This window comes from Corvus hawaiiensis, chromosome 21 (assembly GCF_020740725.1).
Source record: "Corvus hawaiiensis isolate bCorHaw1 chromosome 21, bCorHaw1.pri.cur, whole genome shotgun sequence".
NCBI lineage: Eukaryota > Metazoa > Chordata > Aves > Passeriformes > Corvidae > Corvus > Corvus hawaiiensis.
Genome location: NC_063233.1, coordinates 9,318,428 through 9,343,330, shown reverse-complemented (window position 1 = coordinate 9,343,330; position 24,903 = coordinate 9,318,428). Strand labels below are relative to the sequence as shown.

At 50.8% G+C, this 24,903-nt stretch overlaps 1 protein-coding gene across 12 annotated transcripts in view; it reads left to right on the top strand.

Annotated features, from left to right (window-relative positions):
- Positions 1-24,903, top strand: part of EHMT1 (euchromatic histone lysine methyltransferase 1) — a 116,657-nt gene that overhangs the window by 42,082 nt on the left and 49,672 nt on the right. For 8 of the 12 annotated variants that reach the window (XM_048325339.1, XM_048325343.1, XM_048325342.1 and 5 more), the window contains exons 2-3: positions 11,287-11,374; positions 22,468-23,021. In XM_048325339.1, the coding sequence (XP_048181296.1) occupies positions 11,287-11,374; positions 22,468-23,021 (642 nt within the window). Of the gene's footprint in view, positions 1-1,616; positions 1,910-5,424; positions 5,587-7,608; positions 7,632-11,286; positions 11,375-22,467; positions 23,022-24,903 lie in introns of those variants that run through there. The other 4 variants (XM_048325337.1, XM_048325348.1, XM_048325345.1 and 1 more) reach the window with 4 other exon arrangements.

Below are 24,903 nucleotides of genomic sequence, written 5' to 3'. Positions count from 1 at the left end.
TCATGCTGCAAGGAAGGGCAGCACGTCAACTGTTTTAAAACCATCTTTGGTTTGAAGTACAGTAATCTTTCGATGCAGTGGATAATGCAACTTCTCTCTGAATAGCCAGGGTTTGTTGCTTTTGTTTGGGGATTTTTGAATTTGTCTTTAAATGAGTTACCTCTACACCTCTCAGCGGCTGAGAGAAAGGCCAGGAAAATCTCATTTTGTGTATATTAAAACTTAAGATTTACATCAAACAAAAACCCAGTGGGTGAAGGAGTGATCCTTTCTTTATACTGTCACCTCAAATACTCCTTGCCTATGAATTTCAATCATCTCGATTTAGCCTTGTGTGTTTTAACTGTTTAGTAGTGAAACTTCTCCAGAGTGTGGAGAGGAAAACAACATCCTCATAGCCGAGGGAGATCTGTAGCAGCTCTTTGCTGCTTTCATTATTGCAGCTCTGCAAATGTGCCTGGCCACGGTGGTGAAAGAGCTGCTGGGACTGGAGGAAACGTGGCTTGTGGATGTTTCCAGCCTGGCAGAGCTGGCCATGGCTTTGTGCTGTGCTGAGGCCTGGACTCGTCTGGTGCTGGGGCAGGGCAGACACCATCCCCGGGCTCCTCCAAACCTCCCTATGGATTTGGATGGCTTCTCCCTCCCTACAGTGCAGGCTGCTCCCTGCCCTCCCCAGCTCACTGTCACACGTTACACTCCACTCGTCTTCACTTTAGTTTCTGCTCTTAAAGAGAACTCTGTCTCTTAAGGAGGACGCTCTCCTGTGCTCTCCTCTTTTGGAAAGCTGTTTTTCCTTTGGCCAGGAGCATGCGGGTGGTGCCACGGGGCCATGTCGGAGTTTCCTTTTCCTTCTGGCCTCTTCCCCGAGGTTGCCGGCCGCCCTCCCCCTGCTCGGGGGGAGGTTCTCCAGCCTGACACCCGGCTCCAGCAGCCTCCTGCTCCTGCCTTCGATAAATGCCAGTCTTCCTTGAATCCCTTCCAGCCGAGCTCTGCTTACAGATGTTCCTGCGAGCTGCTCTGGCAGTTTTACTGGGAGCCTGAGCAGATATGAAGGTTGCCAAGAGTTTATGCTTAATGGTGAAGTGGAACAGAGTCAAACTACTTTTATTTTGAAGTTAAAATTTCTTCTGTTATCTTGCTGGCTGGGCCAGCAGTATCGTAGGGTTTGACATAGGCTGAGCTTAGAGCTCCTGCACCTTGAAGTGAACTATCCCTTCATTAGGGTGAGGATGAGGATGGATCCATGAAGATGTCCCTTCATTCCATTCCCCCCCTGCTTTTCCATGACTGTGTTTGAGATACCCTTTTAAAGTCAGTTGTACCAGGTCAGGTTATTAATCCCCAAAGTGAAAATGATCTCCCTTTCAGATCAGCAGTTCGGATCTCGAAGACACTGTCTTGGACACTGCTCACTGCATCAGTTTAACCCATGTGCCTTCATCCCAGCTCTCAGAGGTCAGAGGCTTTGTTAAGCACAACAAAATCAGCCTGGGGACATCCCCAAGCCACTCACATCCCTCCGTGTCCCTCCTGCCTCTCCTTTTCCCACGGGCAAGTGCTACTCTTGAAGGCCACGGGACAGCACTCTGGTTTAAAAAGCTTTCTCTTTTTTTCAGGCGAGTGATCAGTTTTGAGGCCTGGCGCCCTGTCAGAAAGTTGACAGATGATCTGCATTACCGGTGCGTCCCCGGGATGCCCGGGATAATCGCGCTCCAATGGACGCCCTGGAGCCGGCAGGTTCTCTGTGAAATGGCTGCAGTGGAGGGAGCAGTGAAATGGGCTCTTCTGGGCATGCTCACTCTGTAGAGGGAGCTTTATCACATGAGCAGAAACTGAATCACTGCTCATGAGGATCTGGAATATGCAACTCTTGGAGTCTTCACCAGAAGAAGACAACAGCTGCCCGCAGGTACCGCAGGGTCCGTCCACCTCCCGTGCCTGGTGAGGCCCTGGCAGGGCAGGCTGTGTCCTGCCGGGCAAGGAGAAGCCTTGGAGAGGAGGAGCAGAGGCCGGGGAAGCATGGCCGGGGTTATTTGTTCATTTGTTTGGATATTCCTGCGCTCGGCTGCCCCGTGCGCGGGAGGGCAGGCGGGCTGGGATGCTCCATCCTGCTGGGATGGCTGTTCCAGGGGCTGTGCCGTGGGCTCCGAGGGGCCTCAGCACCCGGCATCGCCCCGGGAAACCTCGGGCTTTGTTCCCTCGTGCCTTTCGTTTGTCTCCTGGGGTGGGGAGGCTTGCTTGGGGTTGGTGTGGTTTTGGGCTTTTTTTGGGTATTTTTAGGGTTTGTTTGTGCTTTTAAAGTGTGAAGTTTCTGGAAAATTCTCCAAGGAGCCCTCCCTGCTTGTAGCTCTTAGAAGAAAAAGGAGCAAAGCTTTGGGTGTCTGAGCTGCTCGAAGACTGATCTTCTGAAGGGGAGGAGAGGGCCTGTGGCCACATGGCACCTCCTCACTGGGTCTCTTGACAGCCTCTGCCTATGGCTCACTTGGGTGGAGGCCAGAGCCAACAAAATTTTACCAGGAAGAAACAATCCTTTTTATTTTCGGGTGACTTCCTCCCCTCTCTTCTTCTTTTTTTTTTTTTTTTTTTTTTCCCTTTTCTTCATAGTAGCAATCCAAGGAAACAGCTGATTAAAAGGAAACATCCCCGGTTGATTTCATGGCAGGAGGTCCATGTCTGCAACATATTTTAAAATCCAGCCCCCTGGTTTTGCCCTTGGGAAATTTTTTTTTTTTTTTTTTTTTTGCCCTGTGATTTGTGTTAGTGCAAGAACTCTGTTGGCTGCCGCAGACCTTGGTGAGATTTGGGATGGACACAGAAGGTCCCAGGGCCGTGGAAGGCACGGACACCCCTGCAAAACACTGGCCTGAGCTTGCTGTGCTCCAGGGAGACCCTCAAAGCTGCAGTGCAGACACAATATTGAATTTTCAAGCAAGGAGCAAGATGTGAAGATGGCATTTAAAAGATTAGGAAGCTTACACAGGACAATCTGTGATACCTGATCTAAATATCTATCGTGTCTCCACTGAACTATAAATGTGCTCGTTGTTCATCATCCAGAAGAAAAGGAAAAGGCATCAGAAGTCACGAGGAGAGAGATGAGATTTCTCTTTAACAGTGAAGAGCTGAGGCCTTGACCTGCTGCCTGAGCAGCTCCACCCAGGGAGAAAATGGGCTTTAGGCTTGATGAAGGCTGAGGAGACAGCCAAAAACCCGCTGAGGTGTGTGAGGTGTGCTCCTGTGTGGTGGTGACCACGGTGACACCTGTGTGGCACCGGCTGAAAGCACCCAACACTCCGTCCCTGCCGGCTGGGGCCCTTTGGAAGCGTCTGCAGGGACGCAGAAAAGCCTGACCTACTTTGGAGGGAAGAGAGCAGCCGAGGTCTGGGCTTGGCACTGCTTCTCAGCAAGGGTTAAGAGCCCAAAGTGGGGCCTTTGGGTCTTGGTTTTGTTCCGTTTCATGTATTTAACTGACTGTGCAGTGCCAGCATGAGCTCTTGCCCTTGTCCCAGAACATGTTTGGGTAGAGCTGGCTCTGTGGCACACACGGGGCATATTCCTGCTGCTCAGCCTCTGTGGGACCAGCCCTGGGCAGGGGGCAGAGGCAGCTCCATGGTCTGGCTCCCCTGAGCTCTCCCATGTGGTGCCATCTCCTAAGGAAAGAGGATTGTGTGCACCTCATGCAATGGCAGCGAGTTGTTTTATTCAGGTAAACAAGGAGTTTTAAGGAGCTTCACTCTCCTGGCCAGCTGGTTTGGGGGAGGGCTGGCTTGATTCCTGCTGCTCCTCTTTGTTTTCCTTTTGCTGCTTTTCCCTGAAGTTTTTCCTTCTCGCCTTCCCGCTCCTGGAGCTGAGAGTGGTCGAGGAATGGCCGCAGCAGGAGAGTGACCGTGTGTTGGGGTCAGCCCAAAGGCTTGGGGCACTGATGGCGTGTGCTCCCTGCTTGCAAGCCTTGGAGGACCATATGTTCCTGCAGTGACATGGAATGTCAGTGATTTGGAAACGAATCCCTGAGTTTATAATCCTTAACTCCCATTTTCAGCCAGTTATTTTCTCTGACTCCTCTGAATTCAGAGTTTTGACACCAGCCCCTCTTTGCAGACCCTTGTGGCCCCTCATGTTTCCAGTGGGATTTGTCCCTCTTGTGCCCGTGTGAGCTCCTTGGTCCCTCGGGTGGAGGATACGTGTCTGGCTTTGCTGTAGGGTGGTGTTGGTCCTGGAGGGGGGCAGCGTGCCAGGATTTACAGTAGTCAGGAATGGAGCAGGAGCGAAGCTCTCAAACTGTACGAGCTAATTGGAAAGTATCCATTAAAAAAAAAAAAAAGAAAAGGAAAATATAGAAGGGGAGAAAATGTTGAGCAATCTTTTAAAAAATATCCTGGACTCCAACACAACAGCTTGCATCCCCCAAACCAGGTGATTTATTTATGTTTTTCCTTCAGTCCCCATCAGGAGGGGGAAGGACGTGGAGGAGGGTTGAGGCAGTGGGGGTTAAGAAGGTCTGACGTGCAAGTGTCCTCCCTGCAATGCTGCCATACTGTGCCCAAGCAGCACACTGCCTCTTGCAAAGGAAGCTTTTCACAACTTGTCCTTGTTCCAAGGATGAGGAAACCTCCAGCTCTTCTGGCATTTTCTCTCTGTCGTAAGTCAGAGCTGCTTTCACCTGTGAAGTATGATCAGCACAGACGGGGAGAGGGCTGGAACGGAGTGGGGCTCTGAGCAACCTTGCAAGGCTTTTCATGGAGTTCTTGGTGTTAAATGAGGAACATTTCCCCTCCTCCTCTCCTCGTTTTCCTGTGTGCCTGCAAAAATACTCTGGTTTGCATTTAAAGGAGAAAACTGTATGTGCTGGGACTAAGCCAACTTGTTTATTTAAGGGAAATACCATATTTCCAACCCCTTCTCTCACAGAGGAAGGCTCAGCAGAGGATGGCAGACTGGGCTGGGGATTACATTTTTAGGTGACATCGAAGCACAGTTGTGATTCGAAGAAGCTAAAAATCATGGCTGGCATTCTGCATCGAGCCCTGCGAGTTCCTCCTCCCCACAGCCCCCACAGGGGTTAACCTCTCCCTCCAAAGCAGGTGGATTTTCACCTAAATCAAGGAGGAAAAAAAGGAGAAAAAAGAAACAAAACCCACCAGAATAAACAACAAACCCACCACCATCACCCCCCAGGCTTCTACTTGTCCAAGGTTTCGCAGTTTGCCTTCCCCCGAGGGGGTGTTTGTGGCGGGGGCCGGGGCGCTGGGCAGGGACACGGGCCCTGTGTCCCTGTCAAAAGATGGCAGGTCCGTGTGTCCGTAAACAATGCGGTTATGAAATGGCAGCGCGGCCGCGCTGAGCATGCTCGGGAGCTGCCTGTAGGGGGAGGCGAGCCAGAAAGATGATCTAATTCCGTGCAATTCTTGGGATTGAAGGAAAAGACCAGGCTCCACTCTTAATGACAGAGCAGAAAAACCAGGCCCCACGCCGGGGACGAAGCCCGTAGGCCATGGAGGAGAGGGTGTGAGGATCTCCCACCTCCAGGACTTCGGGTGCTGGGCAGCGCTGTGTCGCTTTCTCGCCCTCCAGCAGAGTAAGGCCTTGGTGAGGTTTTGCTGTAGTTATTAGAGGGACAGGCCCGAGGGTGCAAGTTTTATGATTATGATTATTTTCATTATTATTTTGTCTTTTTTTCCCCCCCTTCTCTCCGTCCGCTTTCCCGGCTCGCAGGCACTGCTGTCTCGCTGCTTGGCCGCTCCACGGCCGGAGGTGACCCAGGTGGAGGTGGTGTGGGCAGCTCAGCCAGGTCCTTGTGGTCCCACAGGAACCCACGAGGGGCTTTCCCTCCTCTGCTGCCCCATGTGCCCTTTGGCTGGGCACTGTGGGGATGAGCAGGGGGACAGGGACCCGCTCCGCTGGCTGTGGTGCTTTTGGGTGGGAGGAAGAGGAGAGTGGAGGCTGAAGAGGTACCTGAGCCCCATTGATGGGGATGAGCTGCCTCCCAGCTCCCCTGCCCTGGACTGCTGGATTCTGCTTGCTCCAGGCTCCTCTTGGTGCTCTGGTTTTGTCCTGGCTCAGCCAGTTCCTGGAGACTGGGTGTTTCTGAAATGGCTGGTTTGCTTTTGCTAGAGATAGTGATGAATCTTGGTCTCCATTTTAGGGTTTTCTTCCCCCCCTCCCCTTCTGGGGGCTAGGAGAAGGCAGGCAGCAGCTGGACTCCTTGCTACCCTCAGCCCATGGAAGGAGGGGACGCCTTTGTCTGCTCTGGATTTACATTTGCCTGCACACACACGTTGCACTGGCTTTAACTCTACTGGGATGCAGCTAGATGGGCCTGGAAGCAGTGAGGAAGTGTAAATCGATCTCCCCTTTCCAGGAGGGCACGGGCTCTGCAGACCCCCCTTGCCTGAAGCCTGCACGCCGTCGTGGAATGCCTTGCCTTGGGAGAAGTCACTTTAAGTCCTGTTGTGTTTCGTGCACGTGTCTCCGTGTTCCCAGCTGTTGCATGCAGGGACTTGCACCTCTTTCTGTGCTTCCCCCCTTCTCGGGGAGTTGACGTGTGCGGCTGGAATAGGAGAGTGGACATGGGGGTTGAGAAGGAAATGTTTCTTTTCTATGGAGAAGAGTCTGGATGAAAGGATTTCAGGAGACAAAAGCATGGCAAAGAATTTGATTTGGGAGCAAACTTCAGGCTGAGGGCAGTGCTTGTTGTGAGCTGCAGATAAAATTCCATGTTCACATGATTGCATGAGGCTTATAAGGAAGTGGCCTTAGCCTGAAAAAAAGGAGCTTTGGAACTGGTGACTGCTTTGTAGGCCAGGTATGCTGGTGGTTGTGTTTCTTTCCTTCTCCAGATCAAATGCTTCTGTTGTTTCTAATGACAGGCCCGTGGTCAGCGTCCCCACGAGCCTTGAGCCCAGGCCTTGCCCAAGCACAGTGGCGAGATCTGAAATGAGCAGCCTCCCCATGCCTACAAAAGAAACACTCTCTTTCTACAAACATTCTCTTAATCATTACTTCCTATATAATTAACTACAAAATGTTTGTCTTCTCTTCAAGGCAAAGGTTATTATGAGCAGGCTGGTTTGGGTTGTGTTATTTTTATTTATTTTTTTTTTAGGAGAAGGAGGGAAAAAATGAGTGAATAAGAATCTGCTGCTGCTGGGGTTGCATCATTTGTTGAGAGATTTGCCTGTGCCTTGCTCCGGCGTTGCTGCAGCCCTCGTTTTCCTGGCTGGTGGGAGCTTTCCCTGGGGCTGTGTCCTGAGTGGGGTCTGGTGTCACCTCAGAGGGGTTGGTGACCAGCTGGAGGCTTCCAGGCAGGATCAGTGCTGGCCATCCCGCAGAGGTGTTGGTGCATCCGCTGCCCCGGATGGGAACGGGCACTTTGAGGGGTCTCCTGCTCCCAGCCCTCTTCCAGATGGACCTGCTGTGTGTGCACGGCTCTGCTCACAGCAACGCTGCTGCCGAGCCTCAGGTTCCCAGACCGTTGATTTTTAAGACATAAAAAAAAAAAAAAGAAAAAAGAAAAAAAAAAAAAAGACCCTGGTGAAGGTAGACATCTTGGCACCTCAGCCTGCGCTCCTTCCCGGGCTGCCGGGAGAGCAGAGAGCTCGGGCTCATGATGTAACTCTGCTCCCTTGGGCTTGGTAAGCTGCAATATGTTGGAGTTTTGCTGTGCATGTGTTGTCTTTGCCTATAAAACCTGTTTGGACCTTTGCGAAGGGCACCCGGATGGCTGATGAAAATGCCATGGAGAGGAGGCTGTGAAAGCTCTTTCTGTGTTTCCCAGCTTTGTTCTTTTTCTTTTCTTTCTTTTCCCCTTTCTTTTTTTTTTTTTTCCCCTTGGTGGGCTTTTTTTGCTTTTTGGTTTTTGTTTGTTTTGTTTTAAAGGCACCACTGTAGTTTGTAGTCATCATCTGTTTGGAAATGCTGCAGAGCCTTTCCATGGCCGGTCTGACCTGTCTTCCATCCCCTCCAAAGACCTCATGGAGGAGAGGAAGCTTGTTTTCTTGTAAACAGAGGCAGAGAGGAAAAAACTAAACCAGCAGTAGCCCCTCTGCTTGGCTCCTCATGGCTCTTAAAGCCCTTTCAAAGACCCAATCAGTCTTTCTTCAGATGCACTAATTTTTTCTACCCTTTGAAACCTAAAAATTAAGGGTTGGGGGGGGGCAAGAACGCTTCGTGGCTGGTGGTGTGTGCTCTTTATGGAGGTTCTCCAGCCACGGATGGTTAATAATCAGTGTGGGGTGGGCGAGGGAATGGAGGCAGACGGCTGCGGGAAAGGGGGAAAGGAGGAAAAAAATAAATGGAGCGAGTGAGACTTTTATTGTGAAGCAGCGTGTGCTTGGCAGTTGGCTTTGTTGGGACTGCTGCAAGAGCAGACATTTCTCGGCGGGGAGGGTGGGTATAGGATTTCCCTGCCAATCGGGAGCGGACGGATGGGGCATGGGGAGGGTGAGCAGAAAGGGAAGTTTGCTCTGGATTTAAGGGAGGGGAGGGCAAAAAAACCCAACACACACACACACACACACACATACACACAAAAGCTGGAGGTATTGACACTGGCGGTGAAGTTGGTGCTAAGTTGGCTGGGTGGAGCTGGGTGGGAATGAATGGTCCTGGGTGCCCCGTGGGTGCCCCTCGGTGCTGGGCGCATCTGCCGGGTGCTGATGGAGCAAGGACGGGAGAGCGCTGGCCTGGGGGGACGAGGCTTCGAGTGCTTCGCAGGGGTTTCCTGTAGCTTCCTTCTGATCAAAAAATGCTTCAAAATTCACAGTTGGCTTTTTATTTTGTTTTTTAATTATTATTTTATTTTCTACCTCGATGCCGAGTTTTTGTTGGGAGGTTGTAACGTTGTCACCTCTGATTTGTCTCTGAGATAGGAAGCAGGAGAGCCTGTGAGATGCCACCTCAGCCAGCCTTGCCTTGGCACCCAGCTTTTGTTCTCTTAAAGGACAAAAGTGGTGGTTTCTCGCTTGGAGTTGGGAATTCTGCTTTGAGAGCTGGGCAGGCAGCTCTGAGCTCCTGGTGACTGCAGTGAGGAGGGAGGGTGGTCAAGGTCTGATTGACTCCAGGGTTCCTGCAGTGGCTTTTCTTCATGGGCGAGCAGCAGCAATGCCTCTGTGGAAGGGAGAGTGTGGGCGATGTGTGGAGTGAGGGTAGTGCTTAGAAAATGCAGAAAAGCTTAGGCTCAGATGGCTAAGAATGGCCTCTGGAAATCCTGGGGCTTCTTGTATGAGTCAGTGTAGTAGCAGGAATATCAAGACCTCTCCTTGTTGCAACAAAGGTTGGGAAAACAAACTGGTCCCTGTTAGACTGACTGAGGCTCTTTATTTGCTGCTGGTGCCTGTGGCGAGGGCCTGGGTGCCCCTGGCTGTGGTGGGAGCCAGGGGTGCCCTCGAGCACTCAGAGCTCTCTTTGCTCAAGTCTTGCAGCAGGATAGTCCATGAGAAAAACCGAGGTTACTCCCAGTTTACAAGAGGTCTGGCTAGAGGAGAGGTAGGGTTTACAAGCTCATGTTTGCAGCAAGGATATATATTACTGGCTCAGCAAAGAAATAAATAAAACAGCTGCTCAATGCTCAGACTTTGGGCTGTGTTTTATGATCATTTCTCAATGGAAACTGTTGGCCAGTGTCTGCTGAAGGTAGGTTCTGTGTCAGGCTGGGCTGAGCTGAGCTTTCCGATGCTCACAGCAGCTTTTTGGTCTGTGACTGGAGATCTGAAGGTGCTGTGCTTGGAACACAAGTTCCTGGTGCTGAGAGCACTGAGATGGGGCTGGGTTTGTGTCTGATTGTGCTCAGGGCAGGCTGGGGACAGGCAGGGACGGGCAGCCACCCACAGCCTCTGTCCTGTGCTGCAGGATCCATCCTTGAAGTGCTCTTAGCTCCAGGCCTGGCAGGTGGTGGAGGCTTTCCCAGGAATCTCTCTCCCTCCTTCCTTTAGCGTGTGTCTCCTTGCCATGGTGGCATTTGGGCGCAGGACAGGGCAGTCCCGCAGGGATTTGGGGCTGGATGAGCCCTGCGTGGGGCTGGGGGCTGCTCTGGCAGCACTGAGTTCACAAACCTGGCAGGGTGGCTGGTGACTGAAACAGCAGCACCAAAGCCCTGCTCCCCTGCCAGCCCTGGACAACCCCGCATGGGCATGGGCGAGCTGCTGTGGGAAGGTTTGGGAGCTGCCACGCCGGGCTCCGTGCGTGTCTCATCCCCCTCACTTGCTGGAAGGGAGGTGGGCAGGTTGTTTTTCTTTCTTTATCACCCAGTGTGCTTTAAACCTTGTGATTTGCATGGCTGCAGGCACCATCTGCTCCCCGTGCTGGCCTACAACAGTTGGCTTGACCTGGGCTTATTCTTGTGCCGGCGGCGCCGGCGGCGCACGCTGAACCCGGCACCGACCTCCAGCTCTGCAGGGCACTCCCCATCTCTGCCTCCACACCAGTTCTCTCCTTAAACACAGCTGTGGTGAAGACCCCTTCTAGTTTATTATTTTTGAAATACCGTTTTCCTTCTGGTTTATTTTGGTAGGTTTGGTTGGGTTTTTTTTGTTGTTGTTTGGTCTTGCTACTTCAAAATAGAAGGAGAAAGAGAAGGTACTAAGGCTGCAAACCTGAGCTAACAATGTGATGCCAGGCATGTGAAAGACAGAGGAGATGAGCAGGTGTTCCCTTTTTACATAAAATTTTTTTTAAAAAAGGAGGGGAAAAGAGAAAAATTGCTTTCTATAGAATTAAAAATAGAGCTCATTAACTTTAATGAACATGGGTGTTATGAATGAGGAGTTAGCTGTAGCTGACTGATGGTTTGTGTTTTGGATGTTCATTTGAATGAGCTGCAAAAAAACCCAACCAAGCCACCAAAAGCACATGGGCTGGAAATGTTGATAAATGAGGTTGTAGTGAGAAGTCTGATAGATCTACCTCCCCCACCCAAAGCCTAGAAACTTTTGGGGGAGTCAGAGTCACCTTCTCGAGACGCCTTCCATGCAGATGGACTCAGCTGGATTCCCAGGCACGTTGTACTGGGAAAATCTGTCTGGCTGCATCCAACCCAGAGCTGGGAGGTGCCAGCCCTGGGCACAGCCCGCAGCCCCTGTGCTCCTTGGGCTGTCAGCCGGGGCCAGCCTTGCCGTGTTTTATCTGTGACCTGTGCCTTGGTGGCAGCTTCCTGGCAGCCTTATTTTGCAGAGGGAGGTTTGGCCGTGCTGTAAACAGGATGTGTCCATGATTGTCTCTTCTTTTGAATGCAACGTGTGTCTGAGCACTGAGCTCAACCCTGATATTGCTGTTTTTTCTGCCCCACCACAGCGAGCAGTGCTGAGTAAGGGAGAGCCAAGGAAAGACGGCTGCATGAAGACTGAGCTGCTGAAAGACATCACCAACAACAAAGAGGAAGGTGAGCACCTGCCCTGGTTTGAGAGTCAGAGCTGGCTCGTGAGGTGGGCACGTGATGGGGACATAAGTGGGGGCTTGGAGCTGTGCTCAGTCCCCTCAGCACCTGAGGTGTGCTTCCACAAGCACAGGCTCCCTTCTCCTGTGTTTATTCTCAGCAGGGCTCTTCCACTGAGGATGCAGATTTGCTTTTCAGTCCATCCCTCACCACTCCCCTGAAGGAGATCTAATTTTCACTTCTGCTTTGCTGTGAAGTGCACAGGAGTTACTTTGAACTTCCTGTGTGTGACTGGTTTTAGCTGAACTCTGATCCCTTCCCATGCTGACCTTTTCCTCCCTCTAGGAATGTTGACTTTCTGTTTTGCTGTGGGTTTCTCTGTCACTGCAGAGCAACCCCAATGGCTGCAGGGTGGCTGGAGGGGTCAGGCACCCTACACCTTGTGGCTCCTGTGTGGGTTCTGCAGCTTTCACTGTGCAGGATGCAGCGCAGGTTCATTTGACAAAGTCTTTTCCTGCAGGGTTGTCTGTGAGTTACATGCACACAAATCTAAGGGCTTAATAAATGTGTCAGTGGGATTAGGGAAAAAAACCCCACCACGCTTTATCTCTGCCCCAACTCCCTCCTTTCTTTCCATGGTTTTGTTATTCCTGGACTAGTTACTTCTCGTAGCTCTTCAGGGATTTGGTGTATTTTTGTTCTCCTTTCCATAATAGAGCATTAGGAAAGCACTGAACTGGCCCCATCGAAATCCCTGCTCTTATCTAGAAGCAAAATTTTGGACTTAACTCTGTTGTGTGTGAGTACAGCATTGCTTTTTCTTTCTTTTCTGTCCAGCATAATGTTTTGTCAAGCTGCTCTAGTTAGAAAGTAAAGCTCAGAGGAAGCAGAAATACTGAATGCTGTGTCAGGTGCTTGGATATTAACTGGGAGCACAGGAATCCTGCTGCCAACAGTGGTGGCATAGGGACCTCTGGTCTGGGCAGAGCAGAGACAAAGTCTGAGATGTCAGGAGGTGTCAGTGGGAGGTTGTGTTGCTCTGGGGGAGACTCACTTTGATCCCATGCCTTGCTTAGCTCAGGACTATAAAGCTTGTTTGTGTAGCTCTTGGCTGATCCTAAGGTGTCAAGAGTCTGTGGAGGTAAAAAACCCCAAAGGAGGGTGGGAAGAGACATTTCTGTGCCTCTTGGCTGATTTTGACTTGGAGCAAATGCTGTGTCAGAAGGAAGCTGGGAACCCTCCCTGTGCAGGAACAGCATCGAGACTTCACAAGGTGCTGAAATTTCCACTCCAGTTCATTGTCCAGCTCTGTTCCCAGGGAAAGGAGGCTCCTAAATGTGAGCTGGGTGGTCTCCATTCTTCTGGAGCGTTCAGAATGGGTTCTCCCTCCCCAGGCACAGTACGTGTGTCACAGACCATGGTGTGTGTGGTGCAGTTCTGGGACGTTGTCCCTCCTGCCCTGGCTCCCCAGCTGGGATCCTTGGAGGATCATCACCACCAGAATGTCGGTTCACATCCCAAAAGCCTGTTAATGACAGTGTTTAGAGCCGGCACAGAATTCACATTTTTGACTGTTGCATGAACATGAAATCATTCCAGCAGACTTGCAGGATGGCATGGAATAGTTTCTTTGAGCCCAGTTTCCTGGCTCGGGGATGGAGCTGGGATGTGTAGAGGGAGAAGCACCCTGAAGTCTCAGCTTTCTCTCCTCAAGTTTTCTTGAACAGTCATTTCCCTTTGGTAGGAGGATGGTACTGTTTAATATCTTTGTCAGTGGCACAGACTGGTTTCGTTTGGGCTGCTGAGGGTGTGTTTGATGGCAGCCATGGCCTGCAATGTGTGACTGAACCTGCTCTGGATTGTGTTCCCTTTGGGAAAACCCCCTTGGCAGGTAGCCTGTCAATATTAAACCTGGCATCTAAACTTCCAGAGGCTTGAAGCTGCAGATCCAGAGGCTGACTAAAGGTGCTGTTTGGGCTACAGGCTGAGTGTGAATTGCTGTGTTTTCCCCTCTTTTCACTCCCCCCTGACTCAGAAAGGTGCTGATGCTGAGGGGGCAGGTCATTCCCCATTGGAATTGTGCCTCTGAATGGCCTTGCACCAGTTACACCTCTGAACAAACTTCAGCTTTCCCTGAATCCAAGATGAGACAGGAAATTCAGGTAGCTTGAAGCCTTGGCTGATATTTAGGGGTCTGACCCCAAGCAAGGCCTGTCAGCTGCAGTGGTGCCTGTGAGCACTGCCTGGCTCCAGCTCTGGTGAACATCATCGTGTTGGAGATCTCCATGAAGATCTCCTGTTGCAGGGAGGGCTCCTGCTCTGGTTTCATAGAATCCCAGACTGGTTTGGGTTGGAAGAGACCTTAAAGCTCATCTCATTCCACCTCCTGCCATGGGCAGGGACACCTTCCATAGACCAGGGTGCTCCAAGCCCCATCCGGCCCGGCCCTTGTTAATGTGCTGGTTTGAGGTGGTCCTCAGCCTGTCAGCCTTCATTTGGGACATCTCAGCAGCTGGGGATGGGTTGTTGTGTTTGGGATGGGGTGGGTGCTCTCAGGGAGCATCCTGAGGGTGGGAGGCCCTTGGGTGGGCAGTTGTGGTGCTCTGCTCTCTGTTCCTCGAGAGGGAGGTGTTGCAGAAATGCCCTGTGGTTCCCACCGGGGCTGTCCTCTTCTGCCTCCATCCTGATAAAGACAAATAATTGAACTCTAAATGTAACAAATTTGTAGGAATAAGCTCTTTGCATGTTCCAGCACTTTCATTTCCAGTTCTGGGGGTGAGTCCCAGCTTGTGGAAGTTGCTCACTAGGCTCAGTGTCGCTGTCTGTGTAAAATTGCTCAACACAGATAGAAAAAAAGCTGTGGATGAGGCTGTTTTGTTGTCGGTGGGAAATGTTCCAGTTCAGTTTTACGTGTGGGTGTGAGCTTAGGTCCGTATTTCCCTTTGACAGGGTGGGGAAGGGGGCAGGGAGATGGGAGATGAGTGGAAAAAAGCTTTTATTAGGCCATATTGTCTTTAGTCTGACTCAGAGAGAAACTATTAAAAAGTGGTTTCTTTGCAAGAATCGCAAGTGAATTCAGCTCTCCTCATGTGCTTCACTCCCAGCTCTGCGTCTCCCTTGACCTTTCAAGGCAAACCACTCCTTTTGTGATTCCCCAAGCCCAGGGATGGAAAGTTCCAGTAAAGCAGCAGCGCAAAGGAGCAGGAATGGGTGTTGGGAATGAAGTTCCCCATTAGCTCCGGTGTTTCTGAGCCTTCACCCAGGGCAGCTGCTTTACAAGAGCCACGGTGCTGGAGCCTAGTGCTGGGTGAGACCTGCACAGTCACTGCTCTCAGATAAACTTCAGCCTGCTTTGAGAGACTGTCAGGGGTTTAAACTCTTGGAGGGGCCTTTTTTTCCCCCTTTTTCTCCCTCTAATTATTGCAGGTAGGAAGCTGCTGTGAGCACGGGAAGTGCTGCTTTCCACTGAGCAGCTGCAGCTTCTGCATGCCCAGGTGCAGGGATGGCAGCTTGAAAGGAGGGAAGGACTGATCTGCTCTCCTCAGGTACTTGGCACTGGGAGCCCCTGCTGAGGCTGACAGCAGGAGAGCAGGCAGAGCAAAGTGATGCTTCAACATTTGAGATGTTCACCCAGCTGTGCACCCAAGCACTCCCTGGGTTTGGGACTCTTGCTCCAGGAAGGATGCTGGCAGCTCTGGAGCAGGAGCATCCCTTGGGCACAGCTGGGCTTGGGGCCTCGTGGCCAGTATTGTTAGCAAAGGGATGAGTGAGTTTCCTGGAGGCTGTTAACCTGCTCTGAGTCATTAAACTGTTGAGCCAGTTTAACTGTTAATGTTCAAAGTGTGTCCTGGGGGCTAGGAGGGCCAAGGGAATACTGGAGGGCATTTTGGTGTGGCCAGCAGGTCAGGGGGAGATGATCCTTTCGTTCTACTCGGCCTCAGCATCTGGAGTTGTGGGTTCAGTTCTGGTCTCCATGGTTCAAGAAAGACAAGGAGCTGCTGCAGAGGCTCCAGTGGAGGCTACAAAGATGATGAGGGGTCTGGAGCATCTCTCATGTGAGGGGAGACTGCAGGAGCTGGGTCAGGTTAGTGTGGAGCAGAGAAGACTCAGAGGGGATCTGATTAATGCACATAAATATCTCCTGGGGGTGTCAGAGGATGCTGCCAGACTCTGTTCAGTGGTGCCAGTGACAGGACGAGGAGCAATGGCCACAAACTAAACCACAGGAAGTTCCACCTCAGCATGAGGAAGGTAAAAAGAGCCCTGGGACAGGTGCCCAGGGAGACTGTGGAGCCTCCCTCTCTGGAGATGTTCCAAACCCACCTGGATGTGTTCCTGTGTCACCTGCTTCAGGGAGGAATGACATCTGTGGTCTGGAAACACCTGGACACCACCCACCTTCACAAGGGGTTGGGGGGGAAGAAGAGACCATCAGTAACTCATCCCAGAGAGGAACTTTTGCCTGAAAACATTCATCTGTGTTTCTTGGCTTCAAAGTGCTCTGCTTTTTGGCTTCGATCCCAGAATCCCAGAATTCCAGACTGGTTTGGGTTGGAAGGGACCTTAAAGATGATCCAGTTCCAACCCCCTGCCATGGACAGCGAGGCCATTCCCTGGGTCAGGCTGCTCAGGACCCCTTCCAGCCTTCAGTGAAAGGTGCTTTCCTTCCCCATGGATTCAGGGTCCCCAGCTGCCACCTCTCTCTGATCTGTGTGGTTTCAGCCCCAACATCTTCATCCTTTTGATGGCAGCTGGGCTCTTCTCTGCTTGGCAGTTTTGCTTTTTGTTTTTGTCAGAGGAGGAAGAGGGGAGGGAACTGCTGTAACACAGGGATTAAAAACAGGTGCATTTCTCACTTTTATCCAGCAGGACAGTTGGGTATTGAATCAAAGTCTGTGGGATCTGCAGTGTTACGAGGATGATCTGCAAAGTGGTTAAGGTGGAACATCTGTGAGATGTGTGTGTAAATACAGCTGTATGCACTGCTTGGACTGCACTCCCAAATCCTGAGCTTTTCCTTTAAGCTCTCTCTGTGCTTAGTTCATTTAAGCTAAGTTCATTTAAGCCCTGTCTTTGATTACACGTTTCTCTTGCAGCAGCTGAAGCCTCTTGGCTCTGCCAGGGCTCTGTGCTGGGGGCTCTGGAAAGGCATGGAAAATCCCATGGGCAGAGTGTCTTGCCTCCACCAGAGCTCAGCACCAAGATATTCAGAAAAATGTGTAAAAGTTCCAGATCAGATAACAGTGCATTTGTTGGAGAATAATTTTTTATTTCTGTTTCTTTTCTTTCTCTCTCCCTTTTCCCTCAGACCTGGTGGCAGCAGTTTGGCCTGGAGTACAAGGGCTCCTAACGCTTGCATATTTTTCTTATTTTGTCTCACTGAGCAGTGAACTCCAAACTTTAAAAATACATTTAAGCCTTTACATTTTTCAGAACATTGTCAGAATTACACTGAGTTTGGAGTTGATACCTGGCCTGCCCCAGATGGGAAGTTTCTGGTGGGTGATCGTCCCCTTGGGTCCCCACAGAGGTGATGGTGTCCCCTCCAGCTGTGGCCAGGATGGCTGGTGGGGACAGTAACACATCTGTTAGACAGCCTCTGCCCACAGATAAGTTTTGGCAGGCTGGACCCAGCTCTGGCAAGCTCTAGGGCAGGACTGGAGCCAGGTCTGGCTCTGCTGAAAGGGCTGGAAACCCCAGCAGGCAAAGACAGCAAAGAAGGGATGTCTGGGCTGGGAGAGCAGAGGTGGGTTTAATTTTACCTAATTTAGGGCTTTTTTTGAAGTTACCATTCTAATTCTGAATTAATCCAGCTTGTTTCTGCTTATCCATGGTAGCAGGCAGGTTGGACATGGTCCAGGCAGGGGTGAGTTTGTCCAAAGATGTCTAAAGTCAGCCTGGGCTGCTTTTGAGGTGTTGGCTTCTCTCCTTTGGTTGCAGCGGTGGCTTAGGGACACCCTGAAGTCTGACACCTAAAATTAGATGAGGTGGTCTCATCCTGTCTTGGCTTCTCTTCACCAGAGTCTGTTTTCTTCAGGGCAATTTTAATTCCATTTTGAATGACTGTGATGTTCTGAGAAGAAAACTTGAGCCTGACCCTTCTGCTTGAGCCTGGGCAGGGCTGGGAGCTCTGCAGTGCTCTCAGGGGGTTGGTAACTCAGAGGAGGGATTTAAATTTATTATTGGGTATTCTTTTTGCCACGTGGAGTCACGGGGATAATGGAATAGCCCAACTTCCTGAGTCTTAAACTGCTTGTGTTTCTAGAACATACCCAGCCCCTAAATGAAGTTTTTACTGAAGTTTGTGCCAACTTGGTATCAACTTCAAACACCACCAGTAAATCTCTTGGGCACATTACCTGGGTTTTAAATGAATCCAGGCTCAGATGGACATTCAGGCAGTGTTGGGGTCCACGGGAGAAGCTTTTCCTGTTGCATCTGGCACTGGGGATGCCTAAAGGAGCTTTGAAAACACCGGGATGTTTCTAATTAATAAGGTTACACTTCATGGATGCAGGCTAGAGCTTCCTACCTTTTATTTCTTTTTAATTAAAGAAAGGATGGTTGTAGGTTAAAGAGCAGTGAATGAGTGGGAGAGAAAACTGAATGTGGAGAAAACCTCGTTTTGGCCTACTTAGAAGGGATGAGAGCTGTAAAGTCACAAAGTTTTAGAGAAGTACCAACTTTAGTTTTATAATTCCCTTGCACTTGTGGCACAGGAGCAGAAAAGCAGCTGAGCAGCGTTTTCAAGGTGAGAACTCACTGCCATGAGGTGTAGTTGAAATGAGGATTTTAGCAGGTTTTCAGTGAAGCTTCTTTTTGGGAATGGAAAAGGGGGGGATGAAAAGGCCACGTCAGGAGGAAGCATTTCTTTAGGTGTCTGGAGCTGCTGAAGAGCTTCTGTGGGCTGCTTCATTCAGTGAATTGTCATTGTGAGGCACCTGCTGGCTCTGGTTTGTGTTCCCATCCCTGTCTGCGGGCCACAGTTCAGCCAGGCTGTAAAATATGTTGAGTTTTGTCTACTCAGCAGTGCTGTGCAGGTGCCCTCGGTGAATCTGAGGCTTGCTGAGCGTGGTCAGAGCTGCAGACGTGTCCTGTCACACGGGGATGGAGCACACGGAGTGCCAGTGGAGCTGGAGCCAAGCCTGGGATGGCAATTCCTGTTCTCCTCTTACCAGATCAGGTGTTTTGGTTGGGAAAACCAGACCAGCTCACTTGAGTTGGCCACAGAAATTAAGTGATGCAGCTCCTGACATAACTGGTTCTCTGTGGGCAGCTCTTTAACTTGTGTTCAAATTTGGGACAATGGGGTGGTGCTTCTTGCAGGAGCTCAGTGTGTAGAAAACAAAGCCATTCCAAACTATTCATGGATTTTAGTGCTGCCAGAAGAGGGAGTGGGAAAATGGAGAGGATTTTTCCCCAAACAAAGGGAAGGTCCTGCCTGCGGTGTCTCAGACTTGTTGGAGGCTGGAGGGGGACATGGTTTCTCTTCCTATTCCGTCCCTGCCCTCTGCTATCAAGTTCCATCTCTCTGTTTCATCAAATCTCTGCTCACACAGGGTGGGAAGGCTGGTGCCTGTTTATAGGGGACTGATGCCACTTCCACAGTCAGTCAGATTGCATTTCACAATAAGTGAAATAAGTGTGTGTGTGTGTGTGATTTTAATTTTAGCCTCATGGATTTTTCATAAAGCCCGTGATGCTTTCTGGAGTAATGCAGTTACTTTTTCCCCAGGGCAGTGCTCTAATTCACATTGTTTTGGTTGTCTTCATGGCAGGTAGAGCAATTCTTGCCCTCTGCTTATTCAGTTTATCTCATAGTCAGCCACTGAGGTTATTTGACTGCTCTGGTGGGAGAGCACAGTATTTAAATCAACAAATATTGAAGGCTTCATTCAGCCAGGTGCCTAAAGCTGAGCTCTAGAAACCTCCAGCTGTGGTTAGAGATCTTATTTTTTGTTGTTTTGTTTTTATTTTTTTTCCTGGCACTGACTTTGCTGCAATAATTGCTTTAATGGCCTTTTAAAGACACTGAATGCAGAAAGAGAAACAAGAATTGAAAGAATAAAGGCATAGTTGTGGCTCCCTCTGCCCACAGCTTTTCAAATAGTTAAATAAAACAGCGAAAAAAGGAGCACTTTATCTTCTCTCAGAGTTGTAGCTATCAAAACCAAACCCTTGTGCCTCTTTCTGTACACAGGGGGGTCTGGGTGGTGTGAGAGGGAGCAGGTGGAGGTGATAACATCGAATCCTGCTTGGAGAACCTTCAATCACTGCTCCTGCAGGTGGGGTTTGTGTCTCTGTGTGCTCCAGAGAGCACTGGTGAGCGATTTTTGGATGCTTTGGAGCTCTCTCTGGATGCTGTGAGCCAGCAGGGGCCACATGGGAGGCAATCCCAGCCTGGGCTGCCTGGAATTAGGGGGAATGGATCTCTTAGTGCAGATGTCACATCAGGAGAAATGGCCAGAGCTGATCCCCAGGGAAAAGTGAGCACTCAGGGTTTGAAGAGACTTTCCAGATGTGTCTGGAAACATGCTTTGTGCCAACATCTGTGGCTTTCAGCTGGAAATCAGAGCATCAGTGGGACTGTCCCCCTCTTAATTGATGAGCAGGATGAGGCTGGAGGGGTCGGATGCTGCAATAGGTCTTTGATACCCCCTGGGCAGAGCCTGGTGGGAGTTCAGCACTGGCCATGGGACTGTGTGTCCATTGGATGCTCCATCTACTGACCAGGCCTAAGAAGGCTTTCAGTTTGCTGGAAATGTCTTTAAATCTCAGATGGGCACCAAAACCCAGGGAGTTTCGGGAATAAAAGATTGAGATACTGGAATGTATCACTTTTAGAATCTAGAGCTGCCAGTGCTGTTTGGGCAGGAATCGTACCCAAATCTTTCAGGTTAACCCAGTGGGAAGGAGGTGTTAAATATCAGGGAAAGGTTCTTCCCCCAGAGGGTGCTGGGCACTGCCCAGGCTCCCCAGGGAATGGGCACGGCCCCGAGGCTGCCAGAGCTGCAGGAGCGTTTGGACAGCGCTGCCAGGGATGCCCAGGGTGGGGCTGTTGGGGGGTCTGTGCAGGGCCAGGGGTTGGACTGGATGATCCTGGTGGGTCCTTTCCAGCTCAGGATACTCAGTGATTCCATGATTGAAATGGACTAAACAAATGCATTAAAAAAGGGTGGAAAAAGGAGGAGATTTCTTTTTCCCAGTGGAAGTGGAAAGAGAATTTGGGTGGGTTTTGGGAGGAGCTGTTCTGGTGAGCTGTGCAGTGCTGGGTCTCCTCCCTGCTGACCTTTGCAGGGAGCTGCCTGTGCTTGGAGCTCAGCTTTGCAGAGTCAGCCCAGGCATGCTGGGCTTGGCATCCCAGGATCCTGGTGGTCCTTCATGCTTTAGCCTGGCACCAGGTTTTGCCAGGTCAGAAGAGACGTTTGTGAGTCCTATGAGCAGCAGCTGAGGGAGCTGGGAAAGGGGCTCAGGCTGGAGCAAAGGAGGCTCAGGGGGGACCTTGTGGCTCTGCACAAGTCCCTGACAGGAGGGGGCAGCCGGGGGGGTCGGGCTCTGCTCGCAGGGAACAGGGACAGGAGGAGAGGGAACGGCCTCAGGCTGGGCCAGGGGAGGCTCAGGGTGGACAGCAGCAGGAATTTCTTCCCTGGAATGGGCTGCTCAGGAAGGTTTGGAGTCCCCATCCCTGGAGGTGTCCAAGGAACACCTGGACGTGGCACTCAGTGCTCTGGCCTGGGTGACAAGGTGGGGGTTGGTCACAGGTTGGACTCGATGGTCTTAGAGGTCTTTTCCAACCTAGATTCTGGGATTCAGAATGTTTTCCTCGCCTGTTTGTGCTTCAAGGGCAGTGTGAAATGAGGTGCTGATACCCAGTGGTCTGGCGCTCATCCAGTGTGACTCCAGGCTCTTTGGATCCTGCAGGTGAAAATTGCTTTGGTGGGAGCTGGATTGAATCAATCCCCCCTGCTCTGACAGTTCTTGTGTTTCTTTTCATGACTGTCTGGTCTCTGGAAGGAAAACAAGCCAAGGAATCCCTAACAGCAGGTTGATGTAATCATTGCACTGAGCGTGCCAGTGAATTGTTATCACTCCTGGTTGCCTGGGGAGCTGCTGGTTTGTCGTGTCAGAAACTTTCCTGCCAGTACATGACATTCATAGTCGGATTTTTTTCAGCTTGGATCTGAAATCTTTGATAGGATGAAATCATTGATGGGGGAGCAGGGAAGTGTTTGGAAGGGAAGGAAAAGGAATGTTTTACATGGGCATTGTTGAGCATGAGCTCTGTCAGACTGTGAAAACCTTGCTGCATTTGAATCATAGAACTATTTTAATCAAGAAATGCATTTACCACGCTTCACTCCTGTGTTTACTCCTGCTGTTACCTCTGAAATGACACCACGAATCCTGGTCCTGTCGTGCTTTGTCGTGCTGAAAGAGCCAATTCCCACTGAACAACATTCCCAGGAGAGCTGGGACAGCCAGGGAGTTATTCCTTGTGGTGTTCCCTGCAGCAGCAGAGCCCTGATGTGGTCATTTGGCTGCTGGGCTGTGTCTGTGCCACAAAAGCTCACAGGGACAGCTCTACCAGCAAAGCTTTTCCATGTCATTGTGGCTCTGGGAAGGGCTTTGCCAGAGATCGGGATGCAAGATGGGGCAGAGTTTTGTTTGCCAGGCGAGCTGTTGACATATGGTCCAATAAATGCAGTTATTGGAAAAGCCAGAGATAATATTTACCTTGAGAAATCCATTGTTGGGAATAAATGGCAAGTGGGAGTGAGTGCACTACTGTCACCTGGGCCACCCACCCCAAATGTCACTGTGTGAGGATCCAGGAGGGCTGGGCAGGTGAGTGAGGGAACAACCTGACACTCAGTGCTGTGCTTTAGTTGATGTGGTGGTGGTGGTTGATCCATGGTTGGATGGTCTTGCAGGTCTTTCCCAACCCTAAATGTTCTGGGATTCTGTGATCTACGTCAGGCAGGCTGCTGGAGGAGAGGGCTGCTCTTACACTGTGAGTAGCTGTATCTCCTCCTGGGAGTTTCAATACCGCTTGTGACCCTTTTCTCCTCTCTTCCTCCCTGTCCTCCCTCTCCCTCCAGGGTTTAATGCCATGGCTGCAGATGAAAGCGCTACAGAAAAGCAAGTGGGGGAACCAAAAATGGCAGTAGACGGGGAAACCAACGGTTCCTGTGAGCACAGCGAGGGTGGGGGCCACCCAAACCCAGCGAAAAACACTCAGGACAACACGAAAGTGAGCCAGCAGGACTCTACTACTAAATTAAATAGGATAGCAGAGAACGGCATTTCGGAGCGGGACGGCGAGCCTGGGAAGCAAAACCATCTGAAAGCAAATGACTTCACACAGACTTCAGTCACAGGGAGCAATGGATATATCCTAACCAAGCAGATGGCACAGGAGCAGCCTCTAAGGACTACCAGCTTTGCTTCTCTCACTGGCCACGCTGCAAAAACCCTGCCTGGAGGAGCAGGCAAAGGCAGGACTGTGGGGTCCTTTGCCCAGCTCCAAGCCACGATGCCAAGCAAGCTCGGGGAGGGCAGTAAGGACACGGATGCTAAAAAAGGCCCCGCTGCTAACGCTGAAGTCAAGGTCCACCGAGCACGGAAGACAATGCCTAAACCCACCCCCAGCCTGGTAATGTACCTGCCCAGCACCCAGTGCTGCTGCTGGGCTTGCTCTTGGCTTTCTCTGGGGGTGTGAGGGATACCTGGCTGCATGGCAACACGTGGCATTCAGAGCTTGCCCACTGAGTGGATTGGTTTTTTATTTTATATTTATTTATTTATTTATTTATTTATTTTAATTTTTTCTCTTCCTACAGACAGACAGAGATGTTAAAATAGATGGTCACATGGCCCCCACCAGCTCCTGTCCCCAGTGTGTTTCTAAATATGTAATTGATCAATTGCCTCCTCCAACAGATCTATGTGAGACACTAAATGGCCTTTCTCTCATGGCTCTATTGCTCATCAGCCTCTGCTGACATCCAGAGCTGCTTGTGAAACAAATTAGATTTCTTCTAAGGTCGACCCAAAGGAAATTAAGCATAGCATGTAAACTTGAGGCTCCTCCTAAGCTTGGAAGCTGTCAAGGAGCTGATCTGTTAGGCAGCTTGATTGCATTGCTGTAGGAATCATTATAGGGCTAAAGCAGATGATGATTTCTCTCCATGCTGGGAAATGTTCTCTCCAGAATCCTTAGGAGTGGATTTACCATCACTCAATAAAGCAGAGCCCTGCTTTTTTTTGGGAGGCGTAAGGAGGTGTCATTTGGTGCATTCATGTCATAGAGGGGAGGGCAGAAATGGGCCTTGCTTTGTCATGGGACAGGTTTGGTTATTTTTTGTTCTTTGCCAGAGGCAGGGAATAGATCCTGCAACAGGCAGATCTCCACTACAAGCAGTTGGTTTTCATCCCAGAGATGCTTTATGTGACTACAGTGAGCTCAACCCTCTCTCTGTGCTGTGCCTGAGGGTGGAGGGAGACTGGCCTTTGGGTCAAGGGAAGGATTAGCCATGGGAGTCATTCCCAGAAACGCATGGGAGCTGCTGCAGCCTTGGTGGGTTCTCTGGGATGGATTGGTGCTGTGATGCAGCAGATCCAAAGTGGCCCTCAGATGCCTCCCACATCACAGCACAGCAGTAGTGTGGTGTGAAGGGCTCAAAGCTGTGAGTCCCTGTGGTCTGGAGCAGGGAAACAGAGAGAAAAAAGGGAAAAGAGAGGGGTGGCACCTTGCCAGCCCCAGATGGGGAAAGGTCTCTTGGCTGCGGCACCACCTGTGCCTCCGGAAGCAGCTGGGAGTCCAAAGAGCACAGCAAGATCACAAACCTGTGGGCACCAGGCTTGGGAGAGGGGCAGAAACCACACCTGCCTGCCAGGATTTCCAGCCAGCCCTCCCCAGCCACTCATTTCCCCTCTGCCTTCCCCTGGCCGTGTTTGAATTCTCTGCTCTCGCCCCGGCTGTGCGTCCTGGCTTGCACAGGGAAGCCCAGCTGCCATAAATCTCCCGTGAGGATATCTCTCACCCAAGGAAGGCTTTGCAGCCCAAACTGCCTCCAGCCCCCAGTTGTGCACTGGAATTAGGCCGGGCAAACTCCCAGACCCTTGTGGAATTTAACACACACAGATCCCATGGGGCTGAGCAATTGAAAGAGGCAATTCCCGCCTAAAAGGCAACTGCTAGATTAGGAGGGAGTGTTTTCCTCATTCATATTTTATGATACATCAGAAGAATATTTATATTCAGCCCCTTGGGCTTCAAGGTTTGTGTCTGGGAAGTGCCGTGTGGTGTTCAGGAGCTCTGGGAGTGCTGGGACGTGGCTCGCTGGGATGGTGCTGCTGATCCTAATTTGCTCACAGGACAAAAGCAGCTTCAGAAACCCAAAGCCTGCAATTGTTGGGCTGCTCTAGAAGGTACACAGCCTGTCCTCAGCTCCTCTGGCCATTTGCCTTGGGCTTAAAATAGGGAGAGAAGCAACATTCCCAGGAAGGGTGGTGAGAAGAGGTTGTTCCTATGT